Raw genomic sequence first — 27,062 nt, forward strand, 5'->3', positions numbered from 1 at the left:
GTCAACACCCCTCTCCTCAGAGAAATACATACATATACACAATTTCACATATACTTTGAGGGAGACAATGGACTAATCCCATGTGAGAAATTCTGTTCTAGAGCATTGCTTCACAAAGAATCACAGAAGGAAGATTTCCCTCTGGGGAATAGGGATTATATGAGAAACTGGCAAGAGAGTTCTCTGACAGCAATGTCAAAGACAAAAACAAAAACAAAACAAAACAAAAGGAACAATTATTTTGGATTAGATCAGGGTGACCTAAACTATCAAAAACTCAGCTACAAATTAAATAGAAAAACCAAAGGGTGAAAAAAGGTAAATTTGTGAGAAAATACACAGATTTTAGTGTACCTATTTTGTGTCCCTTGCTCTCCTACAGGTTTTTCAGAGTTGAGGTTTTATTGCCAATTGTGTTCAGCTACTTATAGGTAGTCAAATGTCTAAAATCAAAGTGGCCCCAGAAGGAATCTACCTTGAGTCTTGCTAGAAACAAGTGATCAGGTTAGGCTGCTATACCAGGGAAACTGATAAAGGTGATTGGTGGGGTGATCCATCTGGAGTCTAGTCCCACATCCACTTCAACAGGTGGAAAAGTCTTTAGAAAACATCTATATCCATAAAATTCTATTCTACACCATCCCTGAAAAGAGCAATCAAGTGTCTGATTGACTGTTAAAAAGAAAACCACTATCCCGACTTTCTTGAGGGTGTTTATTAAGAAGGGATGCTGTATCTTGTTGAATGCTTTTTCTGCATCTATCGATAGGATCATATGGCTTTTATCTTTTCTTTTGTTAATGTGATGTATCACATCGATTGACTTGTGAATACTGAACCATCCCTGTAACCCAGTAATGAATCCCACTTGATCATGGTGGATAATTCTTTTTATATGCTGTTGGATAAAAGCCATCTATGAGAAGCCCTCAGCTAACATCATCCTCAACGGGGAAAAACTGAGAGCTTTCCCCCTGAGATCAGGAACACGACAGGGATGTCCACTCTCACCACTGTTGTTTAACATAGTGCTGGAAGTCCTAGCATCAGCCATCAGACAACAAAAGGAAATCAAAGGCATCAGAATTGGCAAAGAAGAAGTCAAACTTTCACTTTTCGCAGAAGACAGGAATCTCTACATAGAAAACCTGACAGACTCCACCCACCAGAAGCCTACAAGAACTGATCCATGAATTCAGCAATGTGGCAGGATACAAAATCAATGTACAGAAATCGGTTGCATTTTTATACACCAATAATGAAGCAACAGAAAGAGAAATCAAGAAACTGATCCCATTCACAATTGCACAAAAAGCCATAAAATACTTAGGAATGAACCTAACCAAAGATATAGGAGATCTGTATGATTAAAACTATAGAAAACTTANCGAGACTCTTGAATGCTGAGAACAATGAGGGCTGAGGGGGGGTGGGGGGCATGAAGGAGGGCATTTGTTGGGATGAGCACTGGGTGTTGGGATGAGCACTGGTTTACATATAACTGGGTGTTATATGTAAACCAACTTGACAATAAACTATAAAAATAAATAAATAAAATAAAATAAAATGAAAAAAAAAAAAGAAGAAAATGAAAACCACTGGCCCAAGATGGAATCACTTATTCCAGGGCATGTCACCAAACCAGGGCTTAATATTTAACCTCGTTGCAGTTTCAGCCTCCCCCAGAAATGTAGTTTTAACTAATCAGTCAGGAATTTTCTGGTCAGCACCAGGGTGGTAATCTGTCACATGGACCATCTCCAACCACCCCACACAAAAGGAAGCCGAGGTAATCTGCATCATAAAACCCCAGCCCTTCCCACTAAGGAAAGGTGATCTTACCAGAAACAATCCTTTTTTGTTTTACCTTTGTTAATAACTTCTTGCCCCACCTTCCTTCCTATAAAAACCTTCCATTTGGTAGCTTTCCCCTCTACTTGCTAGATGGGATGGTGCCTGATCTGTTTAATAAAGCCAATCAGCTTTCCTGGTATGGACCACACACACACCTCCCTGCCTCTGCTCCAGCTGTTCCCTCTGCCTGGCTGGTCTCCTAGCTCTTCCACACCCCAATTCACACTTCTCTTGGAGGGCCCAATGTAAATGTCACTTCTTTAAACCTTTCTACTCCCCCTTATACAACTTAGTCATTCTTTTGGTCTCTCCTCACAGAATGGTGACTCTTTGCCTCTGATCCATTCTTCTTACTATAGCAAGAGCAATCTTTTTAAAATGTTAGAACCTAACACTCATTCATTCGCTTTGCACTTAGAATTAGGTCCAAATGCCTTCATTTGCGGGCCTGTGTGACCAGGCCGCTCTCACCTCTCTGACACCTTCTAAACCTCTGCATCTTGTTAGCCAGGCTTCAGTCACAATTGCCTTCTTTCTTTTTACCCCCTAAAGTAAACTTTTCCCTTTTTCAAGGATTTTGCATACGCTCTTCACTCTGCTTCTAGAAAGCTCCTGACCCTCCCTTCACATGGCTAGCTTCTCATCTTTTATTTAACATTTATTTATTTATTGAGAGACAGAGAAAGACAGAGCACGAGCGGGGGAGGCGCAGAGAGGGAAGGAGACACAGAATCTGAAGCAGGCTCCAGACTCCGAGCTGTCAGCACAGAGCCCAACATGAACTCACGAACCACAAGATCATGACCTGAGCCAAAGTTGGATGCTTAACCGACTGAGACACCCAGGCGCCCCATAGCTTCTCATCTTTCAGGAATCACCTTAAATATCACCTCCTTGGATAAAGCTTCCCAACTTACCCTATGTAAAGTAAGTCCCTCTCCTGTTGCTCTTGATTTGGGCCCATTTTTGTTTACTTCATAACAGTTAGGACAACTGGCCATTACTGGTTAGACTCGTTTGTCTTCTCCACTAGAATATGAGATCCTTGAAAAAAGGGGACCAGGGCTGTAGAATGAATGAATATATAACCACTCACATTTTACAGTTATTTTCTATCTTTTCACCACTTATTTACTTCACTAGCTCCAGCAACTGAGTGGAACACATAGCAAAGTTTAAACCTAGTTTCTGCATTTATCTGTCCTCACCTTTGGTACTTTTGTTTTTTACTGGCTAGAACACTTACTATTCTGTTTTTCTCTGGAATTTTTTCTCTTGGGCAAATATAGATCTGGTGGGTATGGTCCTAGTATTGCTTGGTCATCCCACTCCAATGCCCAAATCTAAGCAGTTCTAACACACAGCAACGGACTACAGTCATTTGGTGAGCCTCACAGAGAACATAGCAAACCCCCTCATGATCTGCAACGTCAGATGAGGAATATCACGGATCACAGTGTGCGTCGGGGCTGGCCTTGGTTGCTGGAGTAAATGGAATGTGATATCTATGCAAAATGATGGCATATTGGTTTTAGAGATGGTCTACTTAATTACATACCTGATTTGGCTACTTCATTATGTCTTCTAGTATAGTCACTGAGCATTAAAATACCAAACATATGTTGTTTTATTATAAATCACTTCCTTTAACATTCATTTTTATGTCATAGGTTAGGCACTTTAACAATCTTTTTAAAAATTACATGCGAATTGTCTCTCAAAAATGAATAAACGTTAAAAAAAGGGGGGTTGTGGCTGGGTGGCTCAGTCGGTTAGGTGTCCAACTTTGACTCAGGTCATGATCATGATCTCATGGTTCATGAGTTCAAGCCCTGTGTCAGGCTCTGTACTGACAGCTCAAAGCCTGGAGTCTGCTTCAGATTCTGTGTCTCCCTCTCTCTCTGCCCTTTCCCTGCTCACGCTCTGTCTCTGTCTCTCCCAAAAATGAATGTTAATAAATAAATAAGGGGCGCCTGGGTGGCTTAGTCGGTTAAGTGTCCGACTTTTGCTTAGGTCATGATCTNGAATGCAAGAGCTGAGAAGAGTTGAAAATCAGGGCACATCTACTCAAATCAACAAACGCTGATTGATAACATGGAATATGCTAATCACAGAGGGAGACTCAAAAAATGTGCGATATAAACATCTCTGTTATTGTTTTGAGAACTTTACNAAGAGGTCAAGAATAGTTGAAATTTGGGGTGCCTGGGGGCCTCAGTACGTTAAGCATTTGACTCTAGATTTTGGCTCAGGTCATGATCTCGCAGTTAATGAGTTCAAGTCCTGCATTGGGCTTTACACTGACAGCACAGACCCTGCTTGGGATTCTCTCTCTCTGCCCAACCTCCCCCTCCCCCCCCCTCCGGTCATGCTCTCTCTCTCTCAAAATAAATAAATAAACTTTGATTAAAAAAAATTAAGTCCCAAGGGAGCCAAGTCTTTTATTTTATTCAAGTTGGCATCTCCAATGCCTAACATAGTGAGTCCAACAAATGCTCAAAATTGTTGGAGTTACTGATCTAGGTAACTAGATCTTTTTTTTTTTTAAATGTTTATTTTTGAGAGAGAGAATGCAAGTTGGGGGGCAGAGAAAGAGGGAGACAAAGTATCTGTAGCAGGCTCCATTGTTGACAGCAGAAAGCCTGATGCGAGGCTCAAACCACAAACTGAGATATCATGACCTGAGCAGAAGTCGGATGCTTAACCAACTGAGCCACCCAGGTGGCCCAGCAACTAGATCTATTTTTATGCTGAACCTGAGTAATTCCTAAACCTGGTTCAATTAACAAGTTATATAATTATTCCAGTGTCAGACACCATTTCACAAGTAACCAAATCTTCCATAATTTTAGTTTTAACCAAATAACTGAAGAAAATTGATAAGATGCTTATAATATAGAATAGTGGCTTTTTTAAAAAAATATTTTTATTTATTTCTAGGAGAGAGAGAGAGACAGCATGAGCAGGGGAGGGTCAGAGAGAGAAGGAGATACAGACTCTGAAATAGGCTCCAGGCTCTGAGCTGGCAGTCAGCACAGAGCCGGACGCGGGGCTCGAACCCACAAACCGCGAGATCATGACCTAAGCGAAAGTCGGACGCTTAACCGACTAAGCCACCCAGGCGCCCCAATAGTGGCTTTTTTTTAGTCTACTATGTAAAACGATTACCAAAAGATAATTCATTCTTAAGTTGTTTTGTTCTAAAAGACAGTATATTTTGTGTGTGTTCTCATGGCCCAGATTCAGTATGAGCTAGCTGCTGTAAGCTCTAGGCTCTGAGAATACCCCCAAATATTTGTTCTTATTCCCATACCATGCTGTTCGGGTGGCTCATGGCCATGGTTGATTTGACTCAATCTGTCACATAAAAAGTTCTGTCATTCTATTAATTCTCTGTGCCTAGATAAAAAATAAGAAAAGCTGACTACACGTAATGAGTTTTATGTCTGAAAAGAAGAAAAAAGTCCAATTATTGTTCAAAACAACAGAAATGAAACTAAAACAACACAATTAACTATTATTACTATATAAAACTTACAAGGAATAAATCAATTTAAAATTTAAACAGCCCCTTAAAAGGACATTATAAATTAGCAAGAACTTAAGGCTCTTTTTTCCTTAGGAAAATTACCTTAGGTAACATAAACAGAAAAGGGGTAGTTAACTCTACCCACAGATAGGCTTGGATAAATTCTTACATTCCAATTAGTCTCATCAGAAAACATCACTGGCCATCAAACCCCTTTAATGATTACTAAACCACCTGACTAAATTTCAGTCTACTCTAACTATGTTACAAAGTCCAAGACAGGGTGGAACTAATTTTCCATGTATTGCACTTTGGGATTCTGCTGTTCTAGGGACTTAACATAGCTCCTGACTCTCGGCAGCTAATCTGAATCACAAAATAAAATGGAATCTATCTGGGAAAACTTTTTGGGGCAAGATCCTTTTGCTATATGTTTTTTTGTTTTTATAGAAAAAGAGAAAGAGAGAGCACAAGCAGGGGAGAGGGGCAGAAGAAGAGAGAGAAAGAGAGGGAGAGAGAGAATCTTAGGTAGGCTCCACGTTCAGCACAGAGCCTGATATAGGGCTCGATCCCATGACCCTGGGATCTCAACCTGAGCTGAAATCAAGAATGGGCCACTTGGGGTGGCTAGATGGTTCAGTCAGTTAAGCATCTGACTTCAGCTTAGGTCATGATCTCGTGATTCATGGGTTTGAGCCCCATGTCGGGCTCTGTGCTGACAGCTCATAGTCTGGAGCCTGCTTTGGATCCTGTGTGTCCCTCTCTCTCTACCCCTCCCCCACACATGTTCTGTCTCAAAAATAAGTAAAACGTTAAAAAAAAAAGAGTGGGCCACTCAACTGAGCCACCTAGTCGCCCTAATGTTGATTCTGACTAGCTTCAATTATGATGATACTTACTGATAATTAAAAAAGGTAACACCTGCCATTCTTACCTAGTAAGTCAGAGATAAAGAAATTTTATGTGGTAATGTCACAAATTCCCTATCTTTCTTGGGAAGTAGAGAATAAAATATTCCAAATAAAGTTTTACTTACCTTAGTCAATGACATGATGTATAACTAAAAACTAAGGGGACTAATTTCATTTGCCATACATGAAAGTCACTTAGGTGTCAGAATCATAATTGTTGGCCACTCTAGAGGATATTTTCCAATCATATCAGTATATTTACCAGTATATTTATCAGTATAAATATTATATATTTTTCAGTGGATAATTTTAATTTGTGAAAAAAAGGGTCAATAGATGGAAACTTTAGAATCTATAGGTAAAACTTATAAAACTAGAAGGCTGAAGAGAGAGCTAAGAATTTCTTATCAAGATTGACAAATGCTACAATTGATTAGAAGCCACAAAAAATTTGACAAAGGTGAAACTAGGGGTATAAGTTAAAACATTCCCTGAAAGATGCTAAAACCAAAGAACAATCAAAACAAGAAAAGGTTAGAGTAGGAAAAGAAATAGTCTTCTGTAATCACTCAAATACCAAATTATATATTCAGCTCTATATTAGCAGGTCAGGGGAATAAAAAGTTATTGAACATAGTCCCTGTGTCCAAAGAGCTTATATTGTTAGAGGAACAAGACACAAACACTCTATGTCATTTAAATAACAATCCAAATAAAACATATAGGGATGAAGAAGCCAACAGTTGGATGGCTGTGGGTACAGTAGATGAGAAATCTTCATAGCCAAGACTGATTCTGAGCTGGGCCTTAAAAGTTGAATTGCAATAGGCAGAAATTGAGAAGAGAATGAGCAGAGGTCAGAAAATGACAGAGAATATAGTAGTCCAGCACTAAGTGAGGAGACAACAGGGACATATGCCAAGGACACAGATCACGTCAGTCATACTAGGGAGTCTTAAATACTCTCCTTATGTAATTTTAAGTCATAAAATGTTTGTGAACATGATTAATATATTTCTGTATTTAATCTGGAGCATGACTTGGAATGTATTTTCAGGAGAAACTGTTTTAGAATTGATTAGAGGAGAAGTCAGCAGTAGAGGAATAAAGAGTATAATATAAGAACTGATATTGTAAATCAGAAGTTCTTAAGGTGGTCCACACACCCCTTGGAAGTCACTGAGACCATTTCAAAGGATTTGTGAAGTTGAAATTATGCTCATAATACTATTAGGACGTTATTTGCTTATTTCACTGTGTTGACATCTGCGTTGATGGCACAAAAACAATCATGAATAAAACTGTTAGTGTCAAGACAGTGGAGCCAAAATGTACTACTAGCACTGTAGCTTTTGTTTTTAAAACAGCTTTATTGAGGTATAGTTAATGCCCAATAAACAGCATATATTTCAAGTGTACAATTTGAGGAATTTTTACATTATGTACATATTGAGAAACCGTTGCTACTATCAAGATGACAAATATTTTGACAAGTTTCCCTGTGACCCTTAATAACCCATTTATCTCTACTTCCCTCTTCTTGATCCTTTATGACCACTATAAATTTGTTTGCAAGTTCTACAATTTTATATAAATGGAATCATATAGTAAGTATTCCTTTTTCATGCTAACACTATCCAAAGGCAAACTAAAGAAAGTAGACTTCAAATCAAGGAAAAACCCAGGAGAAAGAGGATCATTGCATCATAATAAAAGATCAATCCATTAAAGTGGACATAGTAATCCTAAATGCAAATGAACCTAATAACAATTTCAGAATACATGATGCAAAAACTGACCAACCTGAACTGTAAAAGAAACATACATACAATTATAGTTGGGAATTTCCATACCTCTCTCTATATAATGGGCAGAACAAGTATATAGAAAATCAATAAGCATACAGGAGTCTTAAACAATCAATGTGACATAATTGATATTTCTGAAACACAGTAATAGCAGAATATACATTATTTTCAAGTGCACTTGGAAAACTAGTCACGAATGACTATATTATGGGCAGTTTACGATAAATTTCAAAGGACTAAACTCATATAAAATATGTTCTCTGACCACAAAAGATCTAAATTTAAATGGATTTAAATAGAAATCAACAACAGAAAGATAATCCTCAGATATTTGGAAACTAAACATTATACTTCTAAATAATCCATAAGACAAACAATACCTCACAAGGGAAATTAGAAAATATTTGAACAGAATGAAAATGATTTTTGGAAACTGGTATCCTGAAACAAATGAGCTTGAGAGCTTTTTTTCTTTTTAAGTTTATTTATATATTTTGAGAGAGAGAGCAAGCATGCACACACATCCAGGGGACAGGCAGAGAGAGAGATGGGGAGAGAGAAAGAGAATCCAGAGCAGGCTTCATACTGTCAGCACTGAGCCTGACACAGGGGTGTGCAATTCCACAAACCATGAGATAATGACCTGCGCCAAAATTAAGAACTGGATGTTCCACCAACTAAGCCCCCCAGAACCCCCAAGCCAACTCTTCTTATAACATTAAAAAATTATTAAATATAGTTCTTTTCCTTTTTTTTTTAAGTTTATTTATCTTGAGAGAGAGGTAGAGAGAAAAAGGGAGGGAGGGAGGAAGGGAGGGGGAAGGGGCAGAGAGAGAGAAAGGGAGACAGAGAATACCAAGCAGGCTCCATGCTGTCAGTGCAGAGCCCAAAGTGGAATTCAATCCCATGAACCATGAGAACATGACCTGAGCGGAGATCAAGAGTCAGACCTCTTAACTGACTAAGCCACACAGGTGCCCCTTAAATATAGTTATTTTTATAAGAATGTTATTATGTTCATATATAATGATTTTATTTTAAATGAATTAATAAAGATTTTTAAAATTTACCCATTAAATTTTTTTAATGTTTACTTCTTTTAGAGAGAGAGAGAAAGAAAGAGACAGACAGAATCTGAAGCAGGCTCCAGGCTCTGAGCCATCAGCACAAGCCTGGCATTGGGCTCAAACCCACGAGCTGTGAGATCATCACCTGAGCCAAAGTTGGATGCTTAACTGACTGAGCTACGCAGGTACCCCTAAATTTACCCATTTTAACGTTTAACTACCCACCATTTTATGACAGATGGAAGAAAGCTTGAAACAGTAAGTTGTAAGACTTGATGACTGAATGAATTAAGAGTGGTAAAAGGAAAACAACTTAGGTACCTGGTATGTAAGAAGACTTGGTGCTCAGAAATATCTGAGATAAAAAAGATATAATCATAAAGAACTTGGTTGTTCATAGCAGATTTGCCTATTTTAATCCAGAGAATTAATCACCATAATGTGAGCTGACAGAAAACTCACTCAACTAAAAACATCAGTTTTTATATTTTAAGGGCTCAATTAGAATTCCAGCACACTACTAAAAGGCCTTTTATATCCACACTTAATGGACAAGACACATGTCTGCCCAGTGCTGTCATGCCTGGGCTGAGGCAGAACAATTGATGGGGTTAGATGAGAGATTCACACAAGGCAGAGCGAGCCCAGACTCAGCAGAATGGAAGTTCTTACCCCCATCTATGGGGTCCCTAAAGAACTAAATTTATTCAGACCCTGTGTATGCATACACGGCAGCACTTAAAGCTTGGAGGACAGACTGTTTGGGTTACTCTTTTCTTAGCTGTAGAATTTCAGAAAAGGTTGAGTTTTTGTGCCTCTTTTTTCTTAAAACAGGGAAAATTATATCATAGAGTTACTGTGATGATTACAAATGTAAAGCACTTAGGAAAGCACCAAGTACAAGAAGTACTTGATAAATACTGTCATTACACAATATTTTACCTGAAATATGGAGCAAAAAGTAGTAATCTTAATCTACAGGGTGAGTGACGGTACAAGAAATATAATAAAAGACTCTAAAAGTTAACTACGATATCTAAATGTTCCAGGGTTAAAGATCCAGGACTATCAGCCTATTTGAGAGGAAAGTCCTGATGGTGATGGTCAGGAAGAGAGGAGTCCAGGGAGCTGGGGGGAGGGGGCAGAAGGGGTATGATAGCCTGCTGTGATAGCAAAATACCTCTCTGAACAAAGGATTAGGGGCAGGATAAAGGACTCTGGAGCCCTGACCTGACTGTGGGCAAGGCAGTCATCCAAACAGCTTCCTGGAACTACTCCGAATCCTGCCTCATGCCTAAGACACACACACAGACAGAACAAAGAATTTGCAAAATCACCCCACAAAGTAAGCTAGCAGCTGGAGGTAGAAATCATTTAAAAGGATATGGCAGTTTGCAAACTCTGCTGCCAGTTATGTCGACACCTGACAAAGAATTTCCACATTCTTACTCCTGCAAGGACTTCTGCACTCAAAAACCAGGAGCCGAGCACTCTGCCTCAGGCCATACACCAGCACCGGCCCCCTGAGGGCAGGCCGGGAAGGACGCAGTGGCAGCCTGGAAACGCTTTCAGGATTTTGGCAACACTTCTTCATGTAACACTCGGTACTGTACTTCCATCTGCCTCACTAACAGAATAAAAACATCTATGTAGGTCAGGAGGAAATGAAGTTCTATACACATTCTATGCTTCTGTGTACTCCAAACCAGCTCAGGCATCATTTAATGGTGAATGAGAGGGTGTGTGAGAAGTCCGGCGAGTAGGAAAATCGTGACAAGGCTGCTCGTCTGTGGGAGCCAAACATTACCCTTCTCCTGAGCAACTCTTTTAGTCTGAGTGGATAAAATGCTTAAGACTCACCTTGATTACTCTGGAGAGAAAAAGTGCAGGAAAAAGTTATCAGAGAGATTCTAATTTGTGATCTTTTCGCAAGAATAAATTATTACCATGATTGAAAGGAATGTATTGACTTACCTTGAAAATATCTGTCTTGTCATCAAATAAGCTGACAAAATATTTATAGTCCGCATAAGCCCAGAATTGGGAATGATCATAATCTCTAAAAGGTCCAGAAAGAGGAGACTGGTCACAGTTCCAGGTCAGAAACTCTTCAAGTGTAGCTTCTACATAACCACATGTGGTTTCAAACTGGGGAACTGCAATGTAAGAGAGCCCAATCTTAAATGTATACTAAACACTGTTTCTAAATATTGTTGTTTTTTTTAAAATGAAGACAGTTTCAATCGAAAACATGTTAATTAGCATTTAACATTAATTAAAAATTAATTTTGTGCTTGTGATATAATTAGAACCATTTACAACACTCACAATATCATGGTTTAACATAAAGGCGAAAAACAAGGTTTTCACCTCAAGATTAAAGACTACACTTAGTATAGCCTGATTTAGTAATCCAGTGGTATACTTTAGATTATTAATCTTCCAAGACCATTTCAGGGATCTGTGAGGTCTAAACTATTTTCACAAAAATACTCTGACGTTTTTCATTTCCATTCTCTCACGAGTGTATGGTAGAGTTTTCTAGCTTAGTTGACCTTAGTTGATGTCACTACAGAGATAGCTAGTACAATATGTGGTTATGTTCTTGTATTTTTAAAATGTCTAAGTTTTAATTTTAATATAGTAAGTATCACTAGATATAAACCACATTGACAAAAGCTCATTGGGGAAGTCAATAATTTTTTTTAAAGGTACAGCATTTATTGTTTTTCCAAACATTGCAAAAGATATGGAATGTTTCATGAAGTTGCATGTCATCCTATGCAGGAGTCATGCCAATCTTCTCTGCATTGGAGAACTCAACAAAGGGAACTGGCAAAGGGATCCTGAGGCCAAAAAATTTGGTAACCACTTCTTCAGATTAAAATGGAAAAAAGGCAATAACAAAAAATGGTCTTTTGAAAATTTTGACTTTATACTGCACATATATCATACATAGCTCCTCAGAATTATTAAATGGCCAATGGCAAACTTAACGTCTGTTCATTTATTCATTAACTCATCTCAGAATCACTTATTAAGTTCCTAATTTGTAATTAGCTCAGGCTTGTGGGAACATAAAAGAGATAGGTAATACTCTTGAGTTGATAATATATTTAGACAAAGATAAAGCTTTAACCAGAATAATAGGAAATTTGGGGCATGACATAACTAAATGCAAATTTTGTGCCACAGACACACAGGAAAAGGCAAAGACACAGAGAAGAGGGTTGATGAGGAAAGCTTAAAGAGAAATCTATTGTCTGTCCATTTATGGATGTGACTCATTTATATAAGAACTATTCTTCTAAATAGTTCAAACATTATATAAAATTTTTCATGAAAAAAATTCATGAATTTTTTTGTAACAAGAATATTTTTTAAAAATTTTATTTATTATTTATTTTGAGAGAGAGAGTACAAGTGAGCGTGAGCAAGTGGGGGGCAGACAGAGACGGAGAGAGAAAAATCTCAAGCAAGCTCCATGCCAATATAGAGCCCCACGCAGGGCTTGAACCTACGAACTATGAGATCATGACCTGAGCCAAAATCAAGAGTTGGATGCTTAACTGACTAAGCCACCCAGGTGCCCCAACAAGCAGAATATTTTAAATGCACATTGGGAAATTAATATTCAAGAAATGTGATTATGATCAGCATGAAATCCTTTCAAGAGATATAGATCTACTGTGTGTAAATCAGCACAATGTCTGAAACATAGTAGATTCTCAGTTAACAGTTAGGTACTAATTCTGATTCTTATATTTACTTGGGGCCCTTCAAAAGTTAGTCAAATTAGAAAAAGAGGAGAAAGGCATTCAAACTCTTCTTTCAACCCCTTTAACTTTTCCCTCCATTTCTGCCTGAACTACTTAGGATTATCTTGACCATCCTTCTCTCCCCAACCTCTCTTTTTCCTATAACCTCAGAATGGCAAAGACTAGAGGGGAGAGTGTGTGTCTAGGAGTCATCCTAATTCTACTTCATCAACTTGTCACCTGACTTGGAGAAGTAGGAAAACTTTACAATAGTACACTTATCTAAAAGATTAAAATCTGCATATTTAAAAACCTTTAAAATTTGACAAGTTTTGAGAAGGACTGAGAACAGTGCTTGCCACTCAGTAACTTGTCAGTGTGTGTGTGTGTGTGTGTGTGTGTGTGTGTATGTATACACACTCTTAATATTATCAACATCATCATTAAGAATTTACCCCATGGGTACCTGGCTCAGCTGGTTAAGTGTCTGACTTTGGCTCAGGTCATGATCTCACAGTTCGTGGGTTGAAGTCCCACATCACTGAATCTTCTGCCTCCCTCTTCTCTGCCCCTCCCCAGTTGTCTCTCCCTCAAAAAATAAACATTAAAAAAAAATGGGAGAATATATTTGCAAATGACATATCACATAAAGGCTTAGTATCCAAAATCTATAAAGAACTTATCAAACTCAACACCCCAAAAACAAATAATCCAGTGAAGAAATGGGCAAAAGACATGAATAGATACCTTTCCAAAGAAGATATCCAGATGGCCAACCAACACATGAAAAAATGCTCAACATCACTCATCATCCAGAAAATACAAACCAAACCACATTAAGCTACCCCCTCACACCTGTCAGAATGGCTAACATTAACAACTCAGGCAATAACAGATGTTGGTGAGGATACAGAGAAAGAGAATGTCTTTTGCACTGCTGGTGGGAATGCAAACTGATGCAGCCACTCTGGAAAACAGTACGGAGGTTCCTCAAAAAATTAAAAATAGAACTACCCTCTGACCCAGCAATTGCACTACTAGGTATTTATTCAAGGGATACAGCGGTGCTGTTTCAAAGGGGCACATGCACCCCAATGTTTATAGCAGCACTATCAACAATAACCAAAGTATGGAAAGAGCCCAAATGTCCACCAATGGACGAATGGATAAAGAAGATTTGATGTATATATACAATAGAGTATTACTTGGCAATCAAAAAACATGGAACTAGAGGGCATTATGCTAAGTGGAATTAGTCAGAGAAAGACAAAAATCATATGACTTCACTCATATGTGGAATTTAAACAAAACAGATTAACATAATGGAATGGAAGCAAAAATAATATAAAAACAGGAAGGGGAACAAAACATAAGAGACTGTTAAATACAGAGAACAAACTGAGGGTGGTGGGAGGGGTTGTGGGAGGGGGGTTAGGCTAAATGAGCAAGGGGCATTAAAGAGGATACTTGTTGGGATGAGCACTGGGTGTTACATGTAGGGGATGAATCACTGGATTCTACTCATGAAATCATTATTGCGCTGTATGCTAATTAACTTGGATGTAAATTTTAAAAATTAAAAATAAACATTAAAAATTGTCCAACTTAAAAAAAATTTATCCCAACAACATAGGAATACACAGAGTTCTTTTAACAAACAAAAACCCATGTAGCGAGAAAGCTGCATGGTGCTGGGAAATAGGAGTCATTTCAGTAAGCTCCAATGGAAGCCTTAAAGACATTACACTGTCTTATGAATTTTCACTTCATAAAATTTAATCCAATTGATTGAACTCAATATTAAAGCTATTACTTGAGACATTTGCCCCTGGGGGTATAGAGTAGGACTTCAGGGTTAAGGCCAGTTTTCACAGGCATGTCTGCATTGCAGCCTTACCAGGGGACTTTGTTCTGTCACAGCAAGTACTATACTTTAAAAAATGAAAACCCAAAAGTGAAAAAAATTACATGTGAGAACTGTTAATGTCAGGAGAAAATTACTATGAATGGAATGAACGGAAATGACAGACTTTTTCATTTACATACTGATTTCAAAATTCTTGTGATTTTTTCCTTCTAGGAAGTAGCAGCACCAAAGGTACTGTTTTCATTCTGTTATGACAATTTCTTTCTGGGTAGTACAGCTGTTTTTCTTAGTTTATTTTCTTGCAATGCAATTATTCCCTTACAACTTTATTATTATTGTTCTTTCATTGCATGTTGAAGTAGCCTAGGCAGCTGCAATTTTCATCCCACTTAACTATCAAAGCGTTAGGTAAGAAGTAGCTCAACTGAGCTCAGGATTTTGAAGTAGTGTGTAAGTTGATTTGCTTTTACTTTCATAAAATGGAGTCCTAAAATATTTTTTGCAGAGCAGGGAAACAAGTATTTCTCCATTTTGTTAGACTTCATCATTTTATAAGCAACAAACACTGCATGGAATGCAGGTACCGAGCAGGACTTTCGATCATCATTGTACCCCCTCCTGTTTAGGATTCTTTCTACAGTTGTTTTGCCAAATTATTGTCAGTTAAGGTACAGTATTGCCACTGAGCATGTATGTTGGCAAATGAATTAGATCCAGAATGGTTTCAAAGACCTACGAGATATCATTATGTGCTTCCTAAAATAAACTAAGATATAAATATAATTCCAAGTATAATTACTAATACTATTACCTCAGGCATTCTAGAAAAACTCAAACCAAGACCTAAAACAAAAATAAGAAATATATTTGACCAACCACAAGAGACTCTTAACAACAGAGATCAAACTATGGGTTGATGGAGGGAGGTGAGTGGGAGATGGGCTAGACAGGTGATGGATACAAAGGAAGGCACTTGTGATGAGCACTGGGTGTTGTATAGAAGTGATGAATCACCGAATTCTACTCCTGAAACCAATATTGCACTGTATGTAAACTAAAATTTCAATTTAAAAAATTGGTTCAATAAATAAATAAGTAAATAAATAAATAAATAAATGCCATTCCTGCAACTAAAAGGGAAAAAATATATATTCAATAGGAAGAAAACAAAGTTATCATTGCTTATAAGATCAGATGCCTGTCTTCCTAGAAAATCCACAAGAATAAACTAAAGAACTACACACACTAACAAATGGCTGGATAAAAAATAAACATACAGAGCAGTGTGAAGAAGAGGAGGAGAGAACGACCCCTGGACCGGCCAAAGCCTGTGCGCTGCTGAATCCCCGCGTCCCGCCGCCGTCACCACCACGCCCAAGAGAAAGGCTGAAGGGGATGCTAAAGGACATAAAGCCAAGGTGAAGGACAAGCCACAGAGAAGATCTGCAAGGTTATCTGCTAAACCTGCTCCTCCAAAGCCAGAGTCCAAACCTAAAAAGGCCCCTGCAAAGAAGGGAGAGAAGGTACCCGAATGGAAAAAGGGGAAAGCTGATGCTGGCAAGGATGGAAATAGCCCAGCAGAAAATGGAGATGCCAAAACAGACCAGGCACAGAAAGCTGAAGGTGCTGGAGATGCCGAGTGAAGTGTGTGCATTTTTGATAACTGTGTACTTCTGGTGACTGTAGTCTGAAATACTATTTTTTATCAAGTTTTATAAAAATGCAGAATTCTGTTTTACTTTTTTTTAAAGCTATGTTGTTAGCACACAGAACACTTCATTGTTGTTTTGGAGGAAGGGCATATGTCACTATGAGAATATCTGCGAAGCTAGATTGATACAACGGGAAAAACACCATTCCCTTCTAGTTCTGAGAAACTTCCTCTTGGTTCCCAGGAGGAGCCATTCCTTGATGTTGACACACATTAGCCATCTGGGCACAAATGCCTTGTGGTGTGGAAAAATCTAAAATTCATTTTTTATGTCCTTTTCTCCCTCTGCCTTCAACATAGACTTGACTCCCTTAAACCCAGAGACCTGTTGGAACTTGACCCCATGAAATGATTCCCAGTATGTCAGGCAATCTGGACTTTACAGTGTCACCATGGAGATGGCATCCCTCAAAAGAGTTCCTTTTATAGCTTGTGGAACTTCAGATTGATAATTCTGCCATTTTCAGTTCATTTCCTGAAAGTCAGGGTCGGCTCGTGAAAAGTTGTTAAACAACATCCTAAATGTGAAATGTCAACCCTCACTCTAAACTGTCCCTGTTCAGAGCATCAAATGAAGACTTCGTTGGGTTTGATAGTGGCTTTCTGATTTTGGTAGTCATTGAAGAAGGGAGTTTGAAAGTTGTTGTATACTGTTAATGATTGTCTGCCCATGTCCTGCCTGAAATACCATCATTGTTTATGAAAAGTATCTTTAATAAAGCTGGATACAGTTTGGCTTGGGAAAAAAAAAACATAAAAAACTAAATGGCCATTTTAAATCTACCAGTCACAATTAGTTAGAAAAATACAACAGGTAAAAATAATTTCCTTCATAACAGCTATAAAAAGTTTATATTTATAATATTTTAAGAAATTTATATATGTATATGAACCCCAAATCTTTTTACGAGAGATGAAATAAACTTGATAGGTGAAAATAACATGTTTTTGTGTATAGGAAGATATGGTATTATCACAAGGTAGATTCTTTCTGGATTAACTTATAGCACTTAATGAATTTTCATTTAAGATTCCAACAGGATCTGTTTAATATGAGTATATTATTTTTAAAAAATTTTAATGTTTATTTATTTTTTAGAGACAGAGACAGAGCATGGGGCGGGGGGCAGAGAGACAGAGGGAGACATAGAATCTGAGGTAGCCTCCAGACTCCAAGCTGTCAGCACAGAGCCCGATGCGGGGCTCGAACCCACAAACCACGAGATCATGACCTGAGCTGAAGTCGGAAGCCTAATCAACTGAGCCACCCATGCGCCCCTGTGAGTACATTATTTAACTTTAAAATTCATTTAGAGGAATAAAATTCAATAACATCCAAGAAAATACTGAGAAATAAGAGTAATTAGGGAGGATGATTTGTTCTTTCAAAAATTACAATATATATCAGTTACTAAAATAGCATTTTAAAAATGTTCACTGCCTTAAAAACTGCCTATAAAAACTTATAGCTTGACACATGGTCCAATAGCAAATGCTGGCATTTATAAGAATACAGTAATATAATAAAGATGATTTCAAAGTAAGTACGAAAAAAAAGGATTATTCAGTAAATGGTACTAAAATAAAAGGTACTGTGATTTCCAACTTAACTAGAAAAGTCAGTGAACACCATACGTCAAAATAAATATGGAAAGGGTAAAGAGTAAAATGTAAAAAGAAAATCAAAATATCAGAAGAAAATATTAGGAAAAAGAAAATAATGGAATATATCTATTTTCAAGATACAGATACAGAAGGATCAAGATACAGATACAGAAGGAATTTCTAAGTAAATAAAACAAGAATAAAGGTTAATGAGATATTAATTGATTTGACTACATAAAAATATCAAGTTGTTTCTTTTTTTTAAAGAAATCTCAGTTTGGGTAAAGAGTAGCAAAACACACTCTGGCATGTTCTGAAAGGACGGTAAATGGAAACCACTTTTCTGCAAAGAACTTTGCCAAAAGTACCAAAGGCCTTTCATTCTTTTACTACACAGACCTGAGTGCCCATTCAGTGCTCAGCTCAGCTCATGGTGATCTCTCACCCTGGTACTCACAAAGGTGGTCTTCTTGAGGGGAAGAGAAACTTTAAACGGTTAATTACTTGCACAACTAACCATGTAATTCTAACTGAGCTAAATGCTACTGGGAAATACAAGGTGCTCTGAGATAACTGAGTAGCTGCACCTGACTTGGAAGGCAGACGCAATGTGGTCAGGAAAGACTTCTATGAGAAACTGATATTTGAGCTAAGATCTGGAGGAAGAAGACGAGTTAACCTAGTAAAGCTGCAATAAGAGAAAATGGGAAAGGAGGAAACAATGGCTGCCCTCCACATGCAGAGGCCCTGAAGAAATGAGAAGCAAATCTCTGGAAATACAAATACTAAAAACAAATGTTTGGCCTGAGCTCAGGGAGAGAGATTAAGCTGATGAAGCAAACAGACTTCTACATCACAGTTTTAGTCTTTAGCCTAGGGGTAATGGGAAGCCATTTAAGAGTTTTAAGCAGAGAAATAGGATGAGATTTATTTTCTTAAAAATTGTCTCAGGGCGCCTGGGTGGCTCGGTTGGTTGGGCGTCCAACTTCGGCTCAGGTCATGATCTCACGGTTCGTGGGTTCGAGCCCCGTGTCCAGCTCTGTGCTGACAGCTCAGAGCCTGAGGCTCTGAGATTTGGGATTCTGTGTCCCTCTCTCTCTCTGACACTCCCCTGCTCACGCTCTCTCTCTCAGAAAAAAAAAAAACAAAAAAAACTGTCTCTGGTTTCAGTATGAAGAAAGGACTGGGTGGGAAGGGTAGGGGGTTCAGAGGGACTATGGCTGAGGCTACTGGAGCTATGGAAGTGAGACAGAGCAGGGTGACCCTGCCTAGAGGATGGCTACGGGGAAAAAGAAGCAGGTGGATGTTGCATATTTAGGGTGTAAGTCACAGGGTCACCAGATGCCACTTAGAGAGGCAATCCAGTGACTCAGAGGTTTCTGGTGTAAGAAGGTTCACACATAGTGCTGCTACTGGTGATAATGTTCATACCCTTTGACCCAGTCATTCGTCTTCCAGGAATCTATCCTAGAGAAATAATCAGAAACTTGAACAAGATTTATTTTCAAAGATGCTCACTATAGTCTTATGATACTATCATACAACAAAATATTAGGTAGCCATTTTTTAAAAATTAATTTATTTTTTAATTTACATCCAAGTTAGTTAGCTATAGTGCAATAATGATTTCAGGAGTAGATTCCTTAATGCCCCTTACCCATTTAGTCCATCCCCCCCCCCACAACCCCTCCAGCAACCCTCTGTTTGTTCTTCGTATTTAAGAGTCTCTTATGTTTTACCCCCCTCCCTGTTTTATATTATTTTTGCTTCCCTTCCCCTATGTTCATCTGTTTTGTATCTTAAACTCCACATATGAGTGAAGTCATATGATATTTGTCTTTCTCTGACTAATTTCACTTAGCATAATATTCTCTAGTTCCATCCACGTGTAGTTGCAAACGGCAAGATTTCATTCTTTTTGATTGCTGAGTAATACTCCACTGTGTGTGTGTATATATATACGTGTGTGTGTATGTATATATATCTGTGTATGTATATATATGTGTATGTATATATCTGTATATACATATATATATACACATACACCACACCACATATATATATATATATACATCACATCTTCTTTATCCATTCATCTATCAATGGACATTGGGGCTCTTTCCATACTTTGACTATTGATGATAGTGTTGTTATAAACATTAGTGTGCATGTGCCCCTTCAAAACAGTATATATTAAATAGCCATTTAAAGTTTATTTTTGAAAGAGAAACAGAGTGTGGGAGGGGCAGAGAGAAAGGGAGACACAGAGTCCAAAGCAGGCTCCAGGCTCCCTCCAAGCTGTCAGCACAGAGCCCCATACAGGCCTGGAACTCATCAACCTTGAAATCATGACATGACCTGAAGTTGGACACTTAACCAGCTGAGCTACCCAGGCACCCCTAGGAAGGCTTTTTTTTTTTTTTTTTTTTTTTTTTTACAAATAGTTTATTGTCAAATTAGTTTCCACATAACACTCAGTGCTCATCCCCAAGGAAGCCATTTAACAGTCACATTTAGGGGCTCCTGGGTGGCTCAACCAGTTAAGCATTCCACTCTTGGTTTTGACTCAGGTCATGATCTCATGGTTTGTGGGTTCGAGCCCCAAGTTTGGCTCTGTACTGACAGCTGAGAGCCTGGTTGGAATTTTCTCTCTCTCTCTCTCTGAACCCCCCTGCCTGCTCTCTCTCTCTAGATAAGTAAATAAAACTTAAAAGTCACATTTAACATCAAGAGAAACATGTGTAGTAAAAAAAAGGCAGGCTGTAAAAATTATTACTTTATTTTTAAAATACTAAAAGGCCTGCATAAACATTTATCAGAGTGTAACTAGTGGCTATATTTTGGTACTAGTACAGTGTTTTTAAATTTCTTTGGATCTTCCCATTTCTTCAATGTTTGCTACAATGACTAAATCAGGAGCATCTGGGTGACTCAGTTGGTTGAGTGTCTGACTCTTGATTTTAGCTCAGGTCATGATCCCAGGATTGTGGGACTGAGTCCCATGTCAGGCTCTGTGCTGGCTAAGGAGCCTGTTTAAGATTGTCTCTTGCTCTTCCTCTGCCCCTCTCCCACCTTGTGCTCTCTCTATAAAATTAAAAAAAAAAATGGGGGGGGGAGGGACTCATGGATGGCTTAGTTGTTAAGCATCAGACTTTGGCTCAGGTCATGACCTCACAGCTAGTGAGTTTGAGCCCCATGTCGGGCTCTGTGCTGACAGTTCAGACCTGGAGCCTGCTTTGAATTCTGTGTCTTCCTCTTTCTTTGTCCCTCCCCCAGCCACACTATGTCTCTCTCTCTCTCTCTCAAAAATAAATAAACATTAAAGACATTTTTTTACTTTTTAATGCTTAAAAAAATGAGAAAGTCATACTTTTATTTTTTTAATTATTTCTATTTTTAAGTAACATCTGTTGAGCATTTACTATGTGTTAGGCACGTTTATGAATGTTTTATGTGTACAAACACATTTAATCTTGAAAACATTTCTAGGATACAAAAAAGTTAAGTAACTTGCCCAAAGTCACACGGTAAGCCAAAATTTGAATCCATGCAAGCTGATTTCAGAGTTAGCACTCTTACACCACTACCCTATACTGCTTGTGGAAGTACTGCATTTATACCCAAAGAAATAACTTTAAGAAGAATAATTAAGGCAACCTACTGAATAGGAAAAAATATTCAAAGGTCCTTAATCTGATAAGGGCGTAATATCTAGAATATGGAGTTCCGTACTTACAGTGGTTTGACTTAATAGTTTTTTAACTCTGTACGATGGTGTGAAAGTGATAATATTCAGTAGAAACCATACTTCAAGTTTTGAATTTTAATCTTTTCCCCAGCTAGTGATATGCACTGCGATATTCTCTTGTGATGCTGGACAGAGGCAGCAAGCATTAGCTCCCAGCCAGACTACTACAAGGGTAAACCACAGATACACTTACAACCATTCTGTACCCATACCGTCGTTCTATTCTTCACTTTCAGTATTGCGTTTGATAAATTATATGAGCTATTCAATACTTTACGATAAAAACAAGACTTTGTGTTAGATGATTTTGCTCAGCTGTAATCTAATAATAAGTGTTCTGAGCACATTTAAGGTAGGCTTATCTAAGCTAGGATGTTTGGTATGTTAGACGTATTAAATGCAGTTTTGATTTGAGATATTTTCAATTTATGATGGGCTTATCGGGACCTAATCCCACCATAAGTCAGGGAATATCTATAAGGATCTCTTTTACAACTCAACAACAAAAAGACCAAAATATTCCCCTAAAACCAAACAATACTTCAATTAGAAAATGGGGAAAGAACTTGAATAGACATTTCTCCAACAAAGATATACAAATGGTCAGTAAACACATGAAAAGATGCTCAATAGCATTAGTCACTAGGAAAATGCATATCAAAATGAGTTATAGTTTTATATATATTATCTATAACATTACCCACCCACTAGGATGGCTGGAATAAAAAATAGGGTAAGTATTGACAAAGATGTAGAGAAATTAAAACACTCATACGCTGGGGTGGGAATATAAAATAGTCCAGCTGCCTTGGAAAACATTTTGGCAGTTCCTCAAAAGGTTAAACACAGAGTTACCATATGATTCAGCAATTCCACTTCTAGGTATAATCCAAGAAAAATGAAAACACATACTCACATAACAATGTGGACATAAATGTTCATAGTAGCATTATCCATAATAGCCAAAAAGTGGAAACAACACAAATGTCCATCAACTGATGAAAGGATAAACATAATGTAGTGTGTGTATATATATATATACATACATACATATATATGTAGATCATATATATATATATATGATCAGGATAATACATTTTAGCAATAAAAATAAAGTACAGATATATACTACAACATAGATGAATCTTGAAAACATGCTATGACATGAAGAAGAAAGCTAGACATAAAAGGCCACATACTGAATGAGTCTATTTGTATGAAATGTCCCAATAAGCAAATCTATAAAAACAGAAAGCAGAAGCACCTGAGTGGCTCAGTTGGTTACACATACAACTTCAGCTCAGGTCATGGTCTCATGGCTTGTGAGCTCAAGCCCCACGGAGGGCTTTCTGCTGACAGCTTGGAACCTGGAGCCTGCTTCAGATTCTATGTCTCCCTTTCTTTCTGCCCCTCCTCTGCTCGCTTGTGCTCACATGTGCGTGCATGCACACACTCTCTCTCTCTTTCTCTCTCTCTCTCTCTCAAAAATAAATGTTAAAGAAAAACATAAACAAAAACGGAAAGCAGACTAGTGGTTGCAAAAACCTGGGGTAAGATGGAATTAAGAGTGACTGCTTAAGGGGTACTGGGCTTCTTTCTGGGGTGATGGGGTGATGAAATGTTCTTGAATTAGATAGTGGTGATTGTTGTACAAAATGGTGCATATGCTAAAACCACAGAATTGTATATTTTAAAATGACAAATTTTATGTTATGTGAATTACATCTAAATTTTAAAAAATTATCTTTAGTAAAAACTCAGAGCAGTTACAACTGCAGAGACTTTCTACTGTCTTTTTCTTTTATGGTGAAGTGTAGCTTGAAAATGTCAAATCACTGTGCCTCATCGACAAAACAGGTTTATAACAGTACCATTCTAAGAGGGTATGAAAAAGGTTAAGAGAATTAATATGTATAAAGCACTCAGAACATTGCCTGACACAATAGCTCTCAACGACTGTTAGCAATTAATGGAAGTATTGCAGGTGGGAGTCTAACCACGGTGTGAAAAAATTACAATTCTTATTTATCTCCTGATAACTGTCTAATAGACACTTCACTGGATGAGAGATTTGACTAAAATCAAGAAAGAAAAAGCACAAGATGAATTTTTATGTGCTTTTTCTGGTCTAGCATTGAATTTTAAAATACAGTAAACATTTTGATCTGTGATTAGAGTGAGATGCCAAAGAGTTTGAGGTATTAATCTGGCTCTACCTGACACGAGTATGAGGGTGGTCTAGACACCAAAACCATACAGCTCTTGGGAGATATAGAAGGTCAGCATGAGAGAAGGAAGCTTGGAGAAGCTAGAAAGGAAATTGGGTAATTTTCTAGTTCCTTCTGAGTTATTAATAGATATTCATAGAGCCACTTCATAGCAATGCTTCAAACACTGTGAAATTCTAGACTAGCAAACTTGCTTATATTTAAACAGAAGTTAGACACATTCTGAAGCCAGACAATAGTCATGGACTCCTTCAGATTAAAAACAGCACTGTTTCTTTCCTTTAAATTATTTTTAGAGTTAACAGCAACTGCTTTGTCTGACTATAAGGCAAAATACCAAAATGTTACAAGTCTTGAGGGAAGAAGGAGATGGCAAAATCTAATTACTTAAGAGGATGAAAAGAAACCCAGCTTTACATACTTCTAACATTTATGCAGCACCATAGAGGTCAGAGAGCTGATAAAGCAGAGAGATAAAATTACAACCAAGAGTATAAGCACTATAAATATAGAGCCTGAAGCCACAAATGAAAGGACACATTCTACGTGAGTCAAAAGTTAAAAGACACTATGAGATTAGTATTAATCTTTTTCAGTCACAGGTGAACATAAAGAATAGTATGTTAGGGGCGCCTGGGTGGCTCAGTCAGTTAAGCCTCCTACTTTGGCTCAGGTCATGATCTCACCATTCCCAAGCTTGAGCCCTGTGTTGGGCTCTGGGCTGACAGCTCAGAGCCCGGAGCCTGTTTCCCAATCTCTGTCTCCCTCTCTGTCTCTGCCCTTCCCCCGCTTGTGTTCTGTCTCTGTCTCTGTCTCTCTCAAATGAATAAACATTAAAAAAAAAAAATAGCACATTAACAAATCTTAAGTGTCTACCACATTCAATGAGCCATAGTACATGGACAAATATTTTATATAAGGTTATCAACTATAGGTTGTTAAGTCTAAAAAAAAAAAACCTTAACACAAACTGTCCATCTGAAACTTCCAATGAAACTTTCCTATATGCAATGGTCAAAAACAGGATTAGAAATAAAGGATTCTCTATAGATAAAGAAACCACTGCTAAGACTATGGAAATGGTACTGAAGAGGCATCATTATGATGATTACTCATAGTCCTACCTGTGTCTGTTCTTTTCATTCCCATCCTGAATCCTATCTGCTTGCCATGAAGGACCTCAGAAAGGTGGTTAGCGGTCCAGTGTTGTGCTGGCCAATCAGAAGTCATGTTACAGAAGACTGCGGGTTGTTGTAAAGACATTATCATTTCTTTTGCTTTCTCTGGTGTAAAAGGTTTGATACGTTCACCTAGAGAGAGAAATAAACAGAGCAACAGGGAGATAGCTATGAAGTTATTTCATTTAATACAAAGAAAAAAATAGCTAATATCATTTCTATTATGGTACATTTTTCTATGGAATTATACATTTTACACTTCGTTTATTACAATTTACATAAATATTTGACCTCAAAGACCACAACACTTAAATGATTTTTCTTATATTAAATTTTAAATGTTGGAAAAAATTTAAACTTTTCAATGTCAAAAATGTTTTTTAAAAAGACCTTTCAATTGTATTTAAGTTTCAGAATGCATCATTTTTTGAGAACGGTATTTCCTAAACAGAGGCTTGTGTATGAATCGCTGATGGGAGCAACGCTGAAACAACCAGTGGTGCTGGAGCCAGCAATCATCCCCCTTGCCTCACCATGTGTTTACCCAAAAAGACCACTGAGTCAGTCAAAGGGGTGTGGGAGGATTATTTTCGTTTCAAGATTTAAAACGATAGGGGCACCTGGGCGGCTCAGTCGGTTAAGCATCCGACTCTTGGTCTCGGCTCAGGTCATGATCTCAAGGTTCGTGCTGATGGCGCAGAGCCTGCTTGGGATTCGTCTCTCCTTCTCTCTGCCCTTCACATGCTTGTGTTCTCTCTCTCAAAATAAATAAGTCAGCTTAAAGAATTTTTTTTAAAAAGGTAAAAAGATGTACTAGAATGGGTATCAGTGTTAGTCCTGGACTTCAACTGCATCTAAAAACAATATAAGGGATATGTACAAACTAATACTGTGACTTATTGAGTACTTAAATAAATGTCACAGAATCATAGACTATTAATCCTGGAGAGGATGGTAATAATAAGTGTTTGTTGAACAAGTCAGTTTCTCCTTAAAGACATCTTAAGATAGAAGTTTTATGGGAAAGTTAAAAAATCTTCATACTCTGACTCCTGATATATATGTATATATAATAAGCATATACTTATGATTCTCTAGAACAATCAGATAAACCCTGTAATTCATTACCTACTCTGCATTTATACTTAATTCAAAAAACCAAGGGGCGCCTGGGTGGCTCAGTCAGTTGAGTGACCGACTTCGGCTCAGGTCATGATCTCATAGTTCGCGGGTTCGAGCCCCGCGCTGGGCTCTGTGCTGACAGCTCAGAGCCTGGAGCCTGCTTCCGATTCTGTGTCTCCTTCTCTCTCTGACCCTCCCCTGCTCATTCTCTCTCTCTCTCTCTCTCAGAAATAAAACATTAAAAATTTAAAACAAAATTCAAACAACTAGGAAAAGGTAATAAATTATCCGAATTCTCCCATCATCCAACTTTCTTCTAAACTTTCTCATCACTTCTTGGCCTTTTGGCTAAGATCAAGTGCATAAACTTTCTCATAAAAGGAAGAGGGATGGAGAAGGAGTCATCAGAAACTTGATTAAATCATACTTGTCTGAATGTAAGTCTTGTTTTTTAAAAAAACGGGAATTTAAGTCAATTTGGTTTCCCTTCTCAGACAAGGACAAACACTCAGATTCCTACTCTAAACCCTATGAAAGTAAGCAAGACATCTGAGGACAGTCTGTCACTGTCTACGCAGTGAGGGCTCCCAAGTGAGGAGATGAGTGTGGACACTTAGGGAAAGGCAGGTAGAAGAGCTGGGGTGTGGGAGTGTGGGGGCTGCATGGAGGAAGAGAC

At 38.0% G+C, this 27,062-nt stretch overlaps 1 protein-coding gene, 1 non-coding gene and 1 pseudogene across 4 annotated transcripts in view; 1 reads left to right on the plus strand and 2 right to left on the minus strand.

Annotated features, from left to right (window-relative positions):
- HSPBAP1 (HSPB1 associated protein 1) overlaps positions 1-27,062 on the minus strand; it is a 60,387-nt gene that overhangs the window by 19,874 nt on the left and 13,451 nt on the right. For all 3 annotated transcript variants that reach the window (XM_077767735.1, XM_077767736.1, XM_077767737.1), the window contains 2 exons: positions 25,211-25,396; positions 11,144-11,325 (listed from right to left, as the gene is read on the minus strand). In XM_077767735.1, the coding sequence (XP_077623861.1) occupies positions 11,144-11,325; positions 25,211-25,396 (368 nt within the window). The remainder of the gene's footprint in view (positions 1-11,143; positions 11,326-25,210; positions 25,397-27,062) is intronic.
- LOC144234419 (U6 spliceosomal RNA) lies at positions 11,913-12,016 on the minus strand. Its single transcript, XR_013335940.1, has one exon. It is a non-coding gene; the product is annotated as a U6 spliceosomal RNA (small nuclear RNA).
- LOC144234378 (non-histone chromosomal protein HMG-17 pseudogene) lies at positions 14,804-16,437 on the plus strand (annotated as a pseudogene).

Source organism: Crocuta crocuta, unplaced genomic scaffold, assembly GCF_008692635.1.
Source record: "Crocuta crocuta isolate KB4526 unplaced genomic scaffold, BGI_CrCroc_1.0 scaffold45, whole genome shotgun sequence".
NCBI classification, from domain to species: domain Eukaryota; kingdom Metazoa; phylum Chordata; class Mammalia; order Carnivora; family Hyaenidae; genus Crocuta; species Crocuta crocuta.